The sequence below is a fragment of the Myotis davidii genome, unplaced genomic scaffold (assembly GCF_000327345.1).
Source record: "Myotis davidii unplaced genomic scaffold, ASM32734v1 scaffold966, whole genome shotgun sequence".
NCBI lineage: Eukaryota > Metazoa > Chordata > Mammalia > Chiroptera > Vespertilionidae > Myotis > Myotis davidii.
In genome coordinates this window covers 8,589-23,679 of record NW_006297383.1, presented here as the reverse complement: position 1 = coordinate 23,679, position 15,091 = coordinate 8,589, and the positions used below count along the sequence as shown (strand labels likewise).

Below are 15,091 nucleotides of genomic sequence, written 5' to 3'. Positions count from 1 at the left end.
CATGAGGTGAGATGCATTATGTTTTGCCTCAGGTTACAAGCAAGTGGCCAGGCTGAACTTGAAAGCTAGGGTTCTTTCCACCAGCTGCACTGCTTCTTAGTGCCAGATCTTTTTCTGCTCTCAGAATGGCCCCCCAAATCCTCATCACAGTGTGTAAATGTGCGTGTTTTTCTGTTCACTCTGTCCCCACTCCCAGCCATTCCGCTGTCTCTAATAGTCTGTAAAATCCTTAAGTGCAGGAACCAAGTCTTTGATCTCTGGGTCTCCACCTTCTGGGCACACAAGTAGGTACTTTACAAATGTACCATCAGATGAATGCATATGGGCACCAACTTGCAACTTACACAGGTCAGGGACAGTGAAGCTATGAGTGAACACAGGGGCATGTATGTATCGATCTGTATCATACATTACATTGTAAGTTCTGTGAGGCCCAGGCTTGATTTCAGTTGGTGTTTCCCAAGATATACCTGACACATAGTAAGTGATCAGTACATTTCTTAGGAATTCATGCTTTCATTCATTCACTCATCAAATATTTACTGAGTGCCTCTGTGTGTAGTCACCATAAAGGGGATGGGCAGGGGTATGGTTATCTCTAAGTGTTTCAGACAGAGAACACAAAGCTGAGCTTTCAGCTCTTCTCTGAATCACTGAAAGGCTTCCTGGAGGAGGCAGGCTTTCCCAAGAGTGTTAGGGGCAGAAATAGAATATTGGAGATTAGCTATTAGTTGTAAGAAATTTAATCATGCTCTGTTAACAGTGATTCTTTTGTTCTGATTAAAGAAAGCACATTCTAACCTGGCTGGGAGTTGTAAGCATCCCCCTCGCCCCCCTTCATCCCTTCGAGTTTTATGCCCCTGGGACCTGGAAGTCAACCTTGGATCTGGGAGTCAACCTTAGAATGCAGTCTATTATGGAAAGATTAGTAACCTTGTTTCCCAAACAGTGGAGTCCCTGCCCTGTATTGCCTGTAACCTGTAACTGTTATACCCATTCTTATTCCTTTTGCCTACTTCCTCATGTAATCTTTGTCTTACCCAGTATAAGCAGCTGGCTTATGAGGGGGGCCAGGCAGATTTTCATGGATGACTAAAGGCTCTCCCATAGCGCCAGCATTAATGGAACAAATGCTCATGTATGATTCAGCCCTGTTTCTGCTTAATTGGCTCAAGTAGTGACAGCCAGCCTGTACCCATTGGTTGTCCAATTTCAGCCCTACTACTACTTTTGTGATATCTGAACCCTTTCTCATTATTAGGCTATAATTCATGATCTGTTTTCTGGATATATTGGCCTATAGTTGCACTGAGTCTATGTTTATGTGATTCTGTTTTCTGCATCAGAAAAAGTCATCTGATGCTAATATCTTGAGGGTCTGGTTTCTTGCGTGATGAAGTCTGATGAAAATAGACTAGGGTACTGACTACTGATATTTTTTAAATCTAGGCATTAAGATTTTGGGATTTCCTTATCTGTCACATGCACCAAGCTTTGGACCTCAACCCTTCCTTCATAGTAGACATTAGTATTTTTTTATATAAACTTTGTATCATCCTTGTATATCAAAGTACAATATATGCAACTTCTGCCTGTTGGTTAGATATTCCTGGGCAAGCGTGTGAATGGCATTCCCTTTTACTGACTTGCTTTAGTTTCTGAAATAGGAAGTTGGCCATGGAAAACTCCAGGGTCAGTCGATGTCATGTCTAACCTAGCATTGTCATCAGTGTGCTACTTCTACCACCTATAGGGCCACCACAGGAGAAGATTGCCCTGTCAGTTAAAGTGACACTTTCAGGATCCCTCATCTGTAGAGAAGTCTTGTGTTGCTGAAAGAAGTCTTGTTTGTTTGACTCTGAATAGCCACCTTGGCAGCTTTGCTATCTACTTACTGGTGGGCTCCTTGGAATGTATCTTCTGTTTTGTCTGTATAGAGAAGGTAGGTCTAGGGAGGCTCTGAAGAATGTGTGATAAACACATTTTTAATTCTAGTCTTTAAGATGAAGAAAGTAGTTACTAAAAGAAGTGTACACTTTTAGCCACCTTCTCTTCCTGGGAGAGCAGGGAGCTCACTGCCTTGAGGCATTAATGATTTTCAGACCTAAATCATAAGCTTGCCAGTTCTTTCCTGAGAATAGAGAGCGTTTGAAAATTGCTTGCGCTTACTACAAGCAATTAGCACTTACTACAACAATTAATAGCTCAAGGCTTTAAGTTCCATCTATCTGTTCCCAAATTTCTACCTCTAGCTCACACCTCCCCACTGAAGTCCTGACTTATGTCCAACCACTTACTTTGTTCCCACTTGAATATTAATAAGCATCACAGACTTCATATGTCCAAACTAAACTGATGTTCTTCTTCAAAGTTGCCCCTCTCTATCTTCTTCATTTCAGTACATAACTCCGTCTCTCCATTTCCTCAGACTATAGACCTAGCAGTTTTCCTCAGTCCTTCCTTTATCCCATTCCCCTTATCCCTCCCATCACAAATGCTTCTGGCTCTGCATTTAGAGCCGATCAGTCTCACCACCTGCACTACCACAGCCCAAGTCTAAGTCAATATGTCATCTCTCTTCTTGAATTACTGCCATAGTCCACTAACTGGTCTTGCCACTTCTATGGTTCTCAGCTGGAGAGCCTCTTAAAGTTTTAGCTGGATCATGTTTCTCTTCTACTGAAAACCTTCCAAAGGCTTCCTATCTCATTCAGAGTCTTTATAATGGATGATTGTCCCCTGCCTGTTGTTGCCTTCTCTGTTATCATCTACTGCTACTCTTCCATTGTCATCTCCAGCAGTGCTGAAAGCTGCTGACCTGGTTAAACTCCTACATCAACATTTATTAAAATGTTCTATTATTTTATGTTAACGATTACTCATTTATTTCAGCCCATTGTATCCAGCATGTCTTCTATCGAAATAAACCTACATTTCTATGAAAATTGAAGCTTTTGGGTTTTTTGCAGCCCACATAAACTTAAACCTTGTTCATTTGGCCCATGGTAGCCTTTGAGTTTGACATGCTTGGTGTAGAGCAGCGGTTCTCAACCTGTGAGTCGCGATCCCTTTGGCGATCAAATGGACCCTTTCACAGGGGTCACCTAAGACCATCCTGCATATATAGGAAGAGTAAGAGCCATAGAGGTAAGGAGAATAGCACTCCATGAAGAGAGAAAAATTGAAACAGAGGTTCCAGAGAATGTGATTTTTTTTTTTTTTTTAAGAAAACTGCTTGTGATTTTTAGCATGGTGAAGTGGTACTGGAGAAGTAGATAAAATTAGGCCATGTGCTAGATTAGGCAAGATTAAGGAGTTTGTGGTCTGTTAAAGGTCTCAGTAAACTTTTGTCAACATATGAAGCATTCAAACCTGCAGAGAATTTTTGTGAGTTTATTTGAGCCAAACTGTGGACAATGGATTAAGAAAATGTCCCAGAGAACTGCAGTTTTGCATCTTATTCTATACATTATAATCAAAAGAGAAAACGTAAGTGGGCTACATGAAATCCATTGGTAATAGATTAGGGAGATTGGAGGAAGCATAGCAGGGGGCGGGGTTAGGTGGGAATTCTGGGATTGGATAAAAAGTAAAATGTAGACACATGCTTCTTTTACATGGGGAAGGTACAGTATAGCTAACAGTCAACAAATAACTCAATAACAATAAGAGGATTTTTATTCTCTGTCAGGTGCATTTGTTGTGCCGTGAGGGTCTGGTAAAAGGGAAGTTACCCCCACATTCCAAAGTAATGATATCATAGATGCAAAAAGACAATAGACAGGCTGAATTAAGGTAAATATTGACTTTTGTCAGGGCATATTCTAGCCTAGGACATGACAACCTGCTATAAACTGCTTTTAGTTAAAAAGGTTTTAATTTCAGACCATCTTATGTGATTCCTTTAGATCTCTGAGTTTGTAAATCTACCATGTAGGCCTTTCCTGAGCTTGTCAGGATTAATACATGGTCCCATTTGGTCCACACTATTTAATAAATGATCTTATAAATACAATTTTTATTTTTGTTTTCATGTGGGAAAGATGTCATCATTTAGGAAGCTACCAGTACAGATTGGGCAGAATTTTTCTCCAGTTTTAGTAGTGTGGAATAAAAGAAAGAGAATAAGGTATTCATGCTGTAAGTACTGTTGAAGTGGCCCTCAGATAAGCCAACATAAGGTAAGACCATCTGTACCTAAACTGTAGTGTGTCACTAGAGCAGCCTGTGGCAAATAAGAATGAATTACAAGTTTAAGAGCATGCAAATTAATATTTGTCAATTAGCCTAATCTGAATAACTCTGTCTTACCCTGGTCCCCTTTGAGAAGCTGATAAAAAAAGTAGTCCTTCTTTCTGGATAAAAGATGCAGATAATAAAATAAACATTTTAGGCTTTGCTAACCATATGGTCTCCGTTGTAGCAATTTATCTGTGCTATCTTAGTGTGAAAGCATCCATAGGCAATAAGAGTGGATCTGGTGGTGGTCTAATAAAACTCGATATTCAAAAACAGGCAGTGGGCCATATTTAACCTGCAGGCTATGTGGCTATAGTTTGTCAACCTGTGATTTAGAACACTTATAGCTGTGCTAGATTGGAATCTTAATCAACGAATATTCACTTACCTACTCTTCCTTTTTGGGTGGAGTATACATCCCAGCTCTACTGCATTTGGGTTTGGCCTTGAAATATACTTTGACCAATAGAATGTGAGCAAGCATGATGTATATACAGAGATGTTAAGTGTGTTTACATGTTCTGGCTATTCTAATGTGCTCTTGCCAATTGCTGTGAAAAGAACATGCCTTCTCCCATGCTTGTCCAACCATATAAATCTCTTACTTTTACTATAGAAGTACATCCTGGCCTTGGGGGAGGAGGTTCTGCATCTCCCTACCGGAGTGTGTAACTACTGTAATTACCAGTGGGGCGCTTATATGTTGCTGAACGTTTTGCAGTGTGCGCATTTCTTTTTAAAGAAGAAGCCCAGAAACATGCTTATTCATTAAGAGGTGATGGGAAAACGAACTTTGGTTTATTAGATACCTTTGGTGGAAAGCAGTTCCTCTTTAGGGCACACGTTTTTATAGGTAGTTCACACATTCTGGTTACATGCTCTCTGGGAAGCTATTCAGTTAGTTTTCCTCGTCCGTGGGTGAGGACAGAGTTGTAGAGGTTTTCTTCTTGGCACAGCAAGAGACCTGGCTTGGCTTGCTCACCAGCGGGCCTGCTCCAGGTTACCGGGCACACCTTTTGGTTGAGGTTAACATCCGGTCTTGATCCTGTACCGCTGTAAGTTTGCATTCTTCTATTGCCATTCTTTTCCATGCAGCTATTCTGTAGTATTAATTGTTAACATTAAGAATTGCTTCTCCTTTCACTTTCTCTTTATGTCTTCATCAAGACATAAATGTGTTCAGTTAAGACTCTCTGCTCCATTAGAGAAACAGTGCATGGAGGCGGGGGTGATGCTGTGGTGTTGGGTGAGCTCTGCTCTCACATGGTGTCTCTCTTTTCTTCCCCTCAGGCCTCTGCTCTCTAGGGATGGTGAGGCTGGAAAAAGGCTCCTGTAACTCCCCTCCAGGATGAACTCCCTGCCCGCGGACATGGAGAACGCGCTCACAGGGAGCCAGAGCTCTCGCGCTTCCCTGCGCGATGTCCATTCCATCAACCCTGCACAGCTCATGGCCAGGATTGAGTCCTATGAAGGAAGGGAAAAGAAAGGCATATCTGATGTCAGGAGGACTTTCTGTTTGTTTGTCACCTTTGACCTCTTATTTGTAACATTACTGTGGATAATAGAGTTAAATGTAAGTGGTTTTTTCCCCATAACAGTATAATAATTGTTTCCAGAGATAAAAGTGTTTACTTTTTTTTTTTTTTTTTTTTACATCATTTCTGTCTCAGTCAGTGAATTTTGTTTTTTTCCCCAAAATGAGGCAATATTGATCTCCAGCTGAATTGGACATTTCTTTTTCTTTACTGTGTAAACCAAACCTTGTTAATTTAAAATTCATTTTGTCTGGGATTTCGGAATTTGAATTCATGGTGTTTTATATTATAGTGAAAATTGGCACACTACAGCCTGGGGTCAACTTCAGCTGGACTGCTTTTGTTAATAAAGTTTTATTGGAACATTGCCCTGCCCATTTGTTTACTTATTGTCTATGGCTGGCTTTTATGTGAGTGGTTGCGTATTTGTGACAGAGTCCTTCTGTCCCACAAAGGCAAAAATGTTTATTCCCTGGCCCTTTTCAGAAAATAGATTGCTGATCCTTGCTCCATAAAAATGTAGCATGCTTCTGGAATATATTTTAGATGTTGCATCTCCTTTTCTAATTCCCATACTTAAGATTTTGCATGTTATTTACTCTACCTTTTTGCAAAGAGATTATTAATTCATATGTTATAAAAATATTTTAGAACCATTTGGAGGTTTGTCTATATTTTGACTTATGCAGTTAATTATATAGATCAGTGATTTTCAACCTTTTTTTAAAAAAATCTCATGGCATACATAAACTAATTAGTAAAATTCTGTGGTGCACCAAAAAAATATATTTTTTGCCATTCTGACCAAAAAAATAGGTATAATTTTGATTCATTCACACAGGACAGCTATTGTTGTGTTGGCTGTTATAATTTTTTTAAAATATATTTTTATTGATTTCAGAAAGGAAGGGAGAGGGAGAGAATAGAAACATCCATGATGAGAGAGAATTATTGATCGGCTGCCTCTTGCATGCCCTCTACTGGGGATCGAGCTCGCAATCTGGGTATATGCCCTTAACCAGAATGGAACACTGGACCCGTCAGTCTGCAGGTGGACACTCTATCCACTGAGCCAAACCAGCTAGGGCTGTAATTTTTTATTTTATTTGACAATCTAAAGGAAAAGAAGTCAGTGCCTCTGACTAAATCAGGCATTGCATGTTTTTAAAATTCTTGCAGCACTCTGGTTGAAAATCACTGGTCTAGATAGTACTGCCCAATAGAAATATAATGCAAACCTCATATGTAATTTTAAGTTTTCTAGTTGCTACATTTATTTAATAAAAGTAAAAGTAAGTAGGTGAAATTAATATATTTTATTTAACCCAACCCAAAGCCTTGGATCTGTTTACATATCTTACCAACAATACAAGATAAACTCTTCCAAAAGGCTTTCCTCAATTCATCTGCTCCCTTCATTTTCTTTTCTTTTTTTTCTCACCTGAGGATATGTTTATTGATGAGAGAGAGAGAGAGAGAGAGAGAGAGAGAGAGAAACATTGATCAGTTGTCTTCTGTACATGTTCTCTTGCATTACTTTCACACATAAATCTCTTTTTGTTTTTACTTTTTACTCATCCTAGGTGAATGGAGGCATTGAGAACACGTTAGAGAAGGAGGTGGTGCAATATGATTTCTACTCTTCTTATTTTGATATATTTGTAAGTATTTTCTATTATAGTTCATTTCACATATGATGAAACTAACCAAAAGGCAAATTTCCTCCCAATAGACCTCATACTCTATGTAGTTCAATCTGTTTCCTCCCTTGAACACTGTATTTCCTTCCCCCTAGTTACTGATCCATTCTGTGTTCTCTTTACCTCTTTCTAAGGAATTATCTGGTCATCTCAAGATAATAAAAGGTATAAGAAAGGCAGAAGAAAAAGCCATTCTGATTTTCAAATAGCTGAAATAGAAGCCATTGGCAATAATCACTAAAAGGAGAATTTACCTATTTATGTAACAACATTATGAAAATGCATTTTCTTTTCAGTATATTTTCAATAATAAATCTGTTTCATTTTTCTCTAATATAACTTGGGAAAGTTATATATTGGTAATCTTGGGTACATTAGTCAGTTGTAGAATTACAGATGCAATTATCTGTAGATGAGGCATTCATTTATTCAAATAAATGCTTGCAGTGTCTCTAGGACACTTTAAAAATATATATTATTAATATGTATATATTATTAATTTCAGAGAGGAAAGAAGAGGGAGAGAGAGATAGAAACATCAATGATGAAAGTGAATCATTGGTCGGCTGCCTCCTGCACACCCTCCACTGGGGATCAAGCCCGCAACTCGGGCATATGCCCTGACTGGGAGTTGAACTGTGACCTCCTGGTTCATAGGTCAGTGCTCAACCACTGAGCTATGCCTGCTGGCTCTAGGACACACTTTGATTTGGTTTGACACATCTCCCTGGTATATCTCTTTATGATTTAAGTAGATCAGATTCTAGCATTGTGTTAGACATAGCATAGGCATCTAAAATACACAGTGAATTCCTCCAAATTCATTTTAACTTCTTTATTCACTGTCCTTAGAAACTATAGAACCCTTAAAGTCAGAAAACCTGATTCACAACACTATTACTAGTTGTATATCTTTGAATAAATTATGTCTAAGTGTCAGTTTCCTTAGTATTTAAAATGAGATCATCATCATCATTCTGAAAAGTAAATGAAATCCTACATGGAAAACACATAACCCATGATAGGTAGAGCTCAGGATCTGCAATCAATGTCATTATTTTTGTTGAAAATTTTAATGATTATATTTTTCTAATGGTTTTCAAACTATTCTAAAAGTCTTGTTTCCTTTTTGAAGGGGCCGGAATAAGTATGTTTGGGGAACAAAGTGGAATTCCCAATAAGCAGAGCTCAGGATTCCCTTGTTATCACCCCCTTGAAACCTGACTAGTTCCATTTTTATCTGCGTAGTATGTAAGAGTTCATTCTTATCTGTAGACAGCATAGGCAGTTAAAATTCACAGTGAATTCCCCAAATTCATTTTAACTTCTAGTATGTTAAGATTCTATACAGTAGGTTGAAAAAGTGTTTGAATGCTGCCAAATATTTGGAAAACACTAATATAATGCAATCCCCTTATTTTTCCAAATGAAGAAATTGTGTTTCATGGTTCAGTATCTTGACTTAGCCTAGGTCATTGAAGTTGGTGGCAGAACATGTTATTTCCCAAATCTTATGATATTTACTTTGAAACTATTGACATATCAACAACAAAATTGATTTTTCTTTTTTCCTCTTATTTCCCTTGCTGAGTTTATCTTTAAATAGCCTGAGTCAGGAATTGTCAGGAAGCCAGGTTAATGCACTGGTCAGATCTCATTGGTTTTCTGTGCCCCATGCTTAGGGGGTTACTGGACAAATAGGGAGAGCCCATTAGCTCAGATTGGAAAGACTGTCGAGCAGGGGACCTGGGAGCATGAGACCTTGGGACCTGGGAGACGTCAAGATAGAGGGGTAAAGAAATACTTTGCCAAGTCCAGAATGTGGAGATAGAATTTGGAATGAAGAGAAACTAAATGGTTAGATTATTGAAAAACACATTTTTAATGAAAGCAGCAAATTAAAGACAAATATAACCTGTGAACTTCATTTATGTAACAGAATCTTAAGTGAGGTATCTAGTCAATGGCAGCAAAATGTTCAGCCTGCAGCCTTTTAGCTGTTTTGATGAGTGAGGAACTTTGGCAGACCTCTACCCTGAGTCTCAAGGGTCCAACTCAGAATAAACATATTTTCCGAGTAAAATTGGTAAATTGTTATTCTGTGTTTATTTTGTAGTGGATGAGAGTTACTAAGACAGCTGTAGTATAGTGGTTAAGAGCCTAGTCTTTGAAGTCAGACTACCTGGATTCAAATCTTGGCTTTCTCACTAAGGAGTTGTGGGGTTTTGAACAATGTTTCTATTCATCTTAATCTGTAAAATATGATTAATGATAGTGGTTGACTCATGTGGTTGTTGTGGTGGGAATTACATGGGATAATAATACACATAAAGGGTTTCACAAAAGTCCCAGAACCATCCTGAATAACCAGATAGTAACTACTGGGCTAGGCTGAACTCTCCCAATACCCCAGTAACCCAGAGCTTTACCGTAGACCTGACTACAATCCTGCTGTCTTCCAAAAGTGAGCATTTGTCCCTGAAGAGGTAATGGAAATATATGTGGACTTAAGTAGAAAGGAAAAACATTTAATTTCATGGTCTTTTGTCGAGAATGGGAAGTTGATTTGAATCCTTATTTGGGTGGAACTACATAAATTCTAGAGCAGGGATCTCAAATGGTGGTCTCTAGACTAGTGCTAGTCTATGGCAGTCTTCAGCTAAATCAGAATAATGAAGGCACTTTCGTGGGTTCTTCATAAAACTAAGTTACTCTTCTTTTGTACATATTTTTAAAAACTTGTCTTTTCTTTTTTTAATACAGCTTTTGGCAGTTTTTCGGTTCAAAGTGTTAATACTTGCCTACGCTGTCTGCAGACTGCGCCATTGGTGGGCAATAGCAGTGAGTATACCTGGATGAGTGGTTCGCTCCTCCGGTGCTGGTGGCTAGGGCCTGCTCGCAGCAGGGCTGAGCTGGGGGAAGAGGCAGTTTTCATCTGGCTTTTCCTGAGTCCCCGTTCCTCTACCTTTCAACAGTGTAGCTTCTTTCCAATGGTAATGACTAACTAGCTTTGTCTGTATGGATACTGAACCAATTCAGAAACCCAGAGGTCTAATAGGATTACTGGTCAAGCACCAACCCACCCTCTGCCTCGTTGTATGAGACATAAGATCAGTATCTCTGTCACAAAGATATTTAGAAATTTTCCTGTTGATTGAAACTGCTTAGTGATTGTTCATGACTTGCTCTCTGCTCATTTTGATAATTGCCTTCCTCCCTGTTTTATTCCCCTTCCTCCTGTCTTAGAGGGAAACGCTCTCATGTTCCTTTTTATTATTGCCTTTAGGCTTCTTAAAGGCCAAGTGGCCTTTTTACTCATTTCTGATTCCTTGCATCCAGCATAGAGCACATACTGTTCACCCTAAACAAATATTTATTGATTGAAAGAAGAATTATAAGCAATTTTTCTATTTCCACAGATACCTGAACACTCACCTTTTTGAGAGCTCTAATAAGGCAGGTATATGAGGGAGGGGAATGCTGCTTAGAAATAGCCTGCAGTCCTGCTTTTGAGTGTGAAACCTTGGTCTGTGTGGGCTGGTACAGGCTTGTCCAGCACTCCTAAGACAATCCACCAGGGGGCGCCTCTGCCTGGGCCATCTCTTCCGAGCATCCACAGAATCTTTAGACCGTCCATTGAGCCCCAAGCTTGCATTTCATTGATATCGGCTGACGGTTTTAGCCAGACTTGACTCCTCTCTTGAATATAAAATAGCTGATGATGGTCCCTTCCCAGTTTTCTTCAATAGTTTCTATTTGAGTCTCTGTAACATGCACTAGGATTTGTCAATCCAACTGGCTCAGTGTTTTGTTTTCAGAAAATGGTTGACATTCTGTGAGAGTTTTAAGAAAGTATCTTCAGTTTCTAATTATAAATCATCAAGCGGACAGGTTAGATTTAGCATATTCATTTTATTGTTTCTGGTTTTTATTTTGAAAAACATTTGTAGAGAAGGGTCCAGGCAGCTGGAAGAAGTCAGCTGGTACCTAAACAGCACTTAGTTCAGCCTGTAAAGTTAATTAGTATCAGAATGTAAAATCCTTCCTCTCCAAGTAACCCACTTTAACTGGTGTTTGTGTGTGTGGGGAGTGGGGTGGAGGGCCGGGAGGTGGGACTAGGGGGGCGTGTGTTGCTAACAAATACCTACTATGCAACTTTGTTAATAGTCACTAAGCACAACACCTGATGTCCCCTGACCTCCAGTCTGTCAATCAATTCGACTATTTGGCATTCACTTTGCTCAGGTTTCATATTGCCACAAATCTTAGTTGGAGGACAGAGTGACTAGGGCCAGGTCCTATAGGATAATCCCAACCCCAATCCCAGGAGCCCTTCCTCTGCATTTCACTGTCCCTTCTTCTGTGATGATAGTGTGTTCGGATAAAATTTAGTTTCCCAACACACCAGCTTGCTAAATGTGGGAGAAAGGCCATTAGAGCCAGCCAGAGATTGTGTGTCACATAGAAGTCCACTTTGCCGCAGTCTGGGTTTAGGGGGATAGAGATAGAGTGAGTGGGAAGGAGCCGGCCTGGGCGTAGCTCCTCAGGCTCAGGTGGGTCTCTTGTGTGAGGAAGGTGCCTCCACAATGTCCAATGTCTAATTTGAATGGTGCCGACTTTTGTGTCTTTCAGTTGACGACAGCAGTGACCAGTGCCTTTTTACTAGCAAAAGTGATCCTCTCAAAGGTATGGCCTACCACTTTTCTGGAGAATGCCATCTATAATAACCATGCCTCGTTTTCCACTGTGAGCTCATGGTAACTGGATTTCCCTCTGCTGCTCACATCTGTTCTTCCAGCTTTTCTCTCAAGGGGCTTTCGGTTATGTGCTGCCCATCATTTCATTCATCCTTGCCTGGATCGAGACGTGGTTTCTGGACTTCAAAGTGTTACCTCAAGAGTCAGAAGAAGAAAACAGTAAGTTTCTCTCAACGTTGGCCTCCTGGGACTGGCTAGGCAGTGATGGTGAATCTTTTGAGCTCGGCGTGTCAGCGTTTTGAAAAACCCTAACTTAACTCTGGTGCCGTGTCACATATAGAAATTTTTTGATATTTGCAACCATAGTAAAACAAAGACATATTTTTGATATTTATTTTATATATTTAAATGCCATTTAACAAAAAAAATCAGCCAAAAAAATGAGTTCACGTGTCATCTCTGACACGCGTGTCATAGGTTCGCCATCACGGGGCTAGGTGCTAGCTGGAAGGACGAGCTGTGGGTGCCGTAATTTGAACGGAGCGGCAGGTGGCTGAAGTTAGCAGATCGTGGTGTGTATGTTCTTTAGTGGGTGTAGCTGATATCGCAAGGAGAGTTGGATGAAAGGGTAGTGACAGAATGTGGCTCCTCCCTCCAGCTGTTAGACCTGGCTTCCTGAGAAGACATGTGAACACGGGTGACAAAGACATGCAAACAACAAAAATCGTAAACACCGCTTTCTCCTCAGACAGGTTGACCTTTCTCCCTGTTAATACTCAGGGCACAAGGCATTTTGTGCATCTAAACAGAACTATTGTTTAAGGACAGAGAAATGTGAAACATGTTAGGTGAACTGAGTCCGCCATTCTAAACGTCAGGATTCTCCAGAGTTCCCCTGGCTATCATCCAGCTGTGGCTTTGGATGTGTCATAATTAGAACACTGAGCACCTAGAGTACAACTGGTGGTGGGTTGATGCTGAAGGTGGAGTTCAGAAAGAGGAAGAGAGCGAGCCATTCAAGAAATGCACCACGCTTCTCTGAGTAGCTGAGTGATAGCTAGCATTGTGGAGTTGTGCGTCCTGCCAAAGCTGTTGTACTCTCCCTGTGCAGCTTTGAGCATCCCTGGGTATTGACTAGGAAGGCCGAGTGACTCATGGAGCTTTATGATTAATTATTGGGCTGGAATTCTTTTCTAAATCGTGGCCTTAGTGGAAGCGCATGTACTCCACCCGCCCTTTTGCTGGTGACATGATCCAAGCTCAACAGAGACCCAGGCAGATTTAAGACATGCTCTTTCATGCCCCCTCAGTCACCTGGCTCTGTTTGCCCTGCCTGATGGGAAAAAAATGTCTGTCTTATGTAAAGATAAACATGATTATAACCCAAAGGAACAGCAGAACGAAAAGTAACATTGGAAATGGCTTTCTTTAGGAAAAACCTCATTTTCAGAGAAGACAGCTACAATAAAAGAATTATTCAAGAGTAGGTTTTAAAACACATTAATCAGACCAAGCCTTATCTATCCTGTGCCTTCTTTTCCTTAATGAAAACATATTGTGGACTTGAGACAAAGTTAATGGAAATCATTTTTTAAATTATATATAAGTTGAGCTTGATTGAAAGCGGAACAACTATTAATGTGACTGAGGCCTGAATGCTATGTGTTTAAACCAGATTCAAAATAAGTAACAAAGCAGAACACACAATTAATGAAACACTTTACAATAGCGCTTATTTTTATTGTCTGTAGCATACTTTATAGACTTACCTGGTATCTGCTATTTGGCTGCTGTTTCTCATCGTTAACTCACATTCAGTCAGAGCTCATTGTTGATCGCCTCTCTCATCACGTGTTAGTGTTCTTGAACTGTCCACATCATCCTTCCTTTTCTTTTTTCTTTGTTTTTTCTTTTTTTAATACCCTTCTTTTGTGAGGACCTTTTTACTGGATAATATTTGTTCACCATCTTAATTACTCTTTACATACCTACAAAAGTCTGTCCATTCATTATGTTTTACATCTGGCAATTCTCCAACCGCATGCAGACGACAGACCACTTGTCCGAGCTGACCAGGTTTTCTGTTTTGCTTTGTGTTTGGTTCTGATGTAGTTGATTTGTAGAGAGAAGCTGTTCTCAACGGAAGATGCTGTAAATACCGAGTCGCAGAATCACATGAGTTACATGAGGCCGTTTTTTAAAACTAATCGAAATCTGTCCTTACAGTACAGGTTCACAGTTTATTAATAAAATGTATTTTTTGGTGGAAAGATTTTCAAAGTATCTCTTTGGCTAAGACTTGTTTTTAAATGTGATATTAACAGCATTTTATTGTGGTTAGCCTTGCCAAGAAGCTACCAGAACAGTGTCACCACCCCAGCCTCTGCTTTCTTCTCTTCCAGGACTCCTGATCGTTCAGGATGCTTCGGAGAGGGCGGCACTCATTCCTGGTGGCCTTTCCGATGGCCAGTTCTATTCTCCTCCTGAATCTGAAGCAGGTAAAAAAATTTGATTATCATTTGTGTTTTTTGTCCATTATTCAAATGCTCAGCCACTATCTCTCCCTCTACTTCTCAAAACACTTAGCAGGTATTTCGGATATGAGAATAGCTAAGACATGGTCTTGATATGTGTTCAGTGGTCTGACCTAGAGATGTAAAACTAAATGGAATAGAGGGCCAGGGACACTGTGGCTTAGCGTCCGCATCCTAGAAGACGGGCAGGAGAGACAGGGCTTTGATGCTCTCTTTATTACCTGCCATTCCCTACTGACCCTCCTGCTGGGCCCCCCATGTTTAGGAATAGAATCACTGTCCACCCAGTTTTCCAAGTCAGAAACCAGAGCCTCCTTGGGACTCTGACATTTTGATCCTCTCTATTTCTGCCTCCTTTATCTCATTCAAATTGTACCACTTAATTT

The 15,091-nt window shown here is 40.1% G+C and overlaps 1 protein-coding gene across 1 annotated transcript; it reads left to right on the top strand.

Moving 5' to 3' along the window:
• Positions 1–4,076: 4,076 nt before the first annotated feature.
• On the top strand, positions 4,077–14,698 carry STARD3NL (STARD3 N-terminal like). The gene is made up of 7 exons (XM_006773112.2): positions 4,077–4,181; positions 5,530–5,812; positions 7,358–7,435; positions 10,238–10,315; positions 12,107–12,160; positions 12,273–12,390; positions 14,574–14,698. Exons 2-7 carry the CDS (start codon positions 5,588–5,590, stop codon positions 14,681–14,683), a joined length of 663 nt encoding a protein of 220 aa, XP_006773175.1. The 5' UTR covers positions 4,077–4,181; positions 5,530–5,587; the 3' UTR covers positions 14,684–14,698.
• The last annotated feature ends 393 nt before the right edge of the window (positions 14,699–15,091 follow it).

Bases quoted from the DNA above. Each gene is read 5' to 3' on its own strand.
- STARD3NL (XM_006773112.2), top strand. From the start codon at position 5,588: ATGAACTCCCTGCCCGCGGACATGGAGAACGCGCTCACAGGGAGCCAG. The intron at 10,316-12,106 runs GTGAGTATACCT...TGTGTCTTTCAG, and splicing joins GCCATTGGTGGGCAATAGCA to TTGACGACAGCAGTGACCAG. The intron at 12,391-14,573 runs GTAAGTTTCTCT...CTTCTCTTCCAG, and splicing joins AGAGTCAGAAGAAGAAAACA to GACTCCTGATCGTTCAGGAT.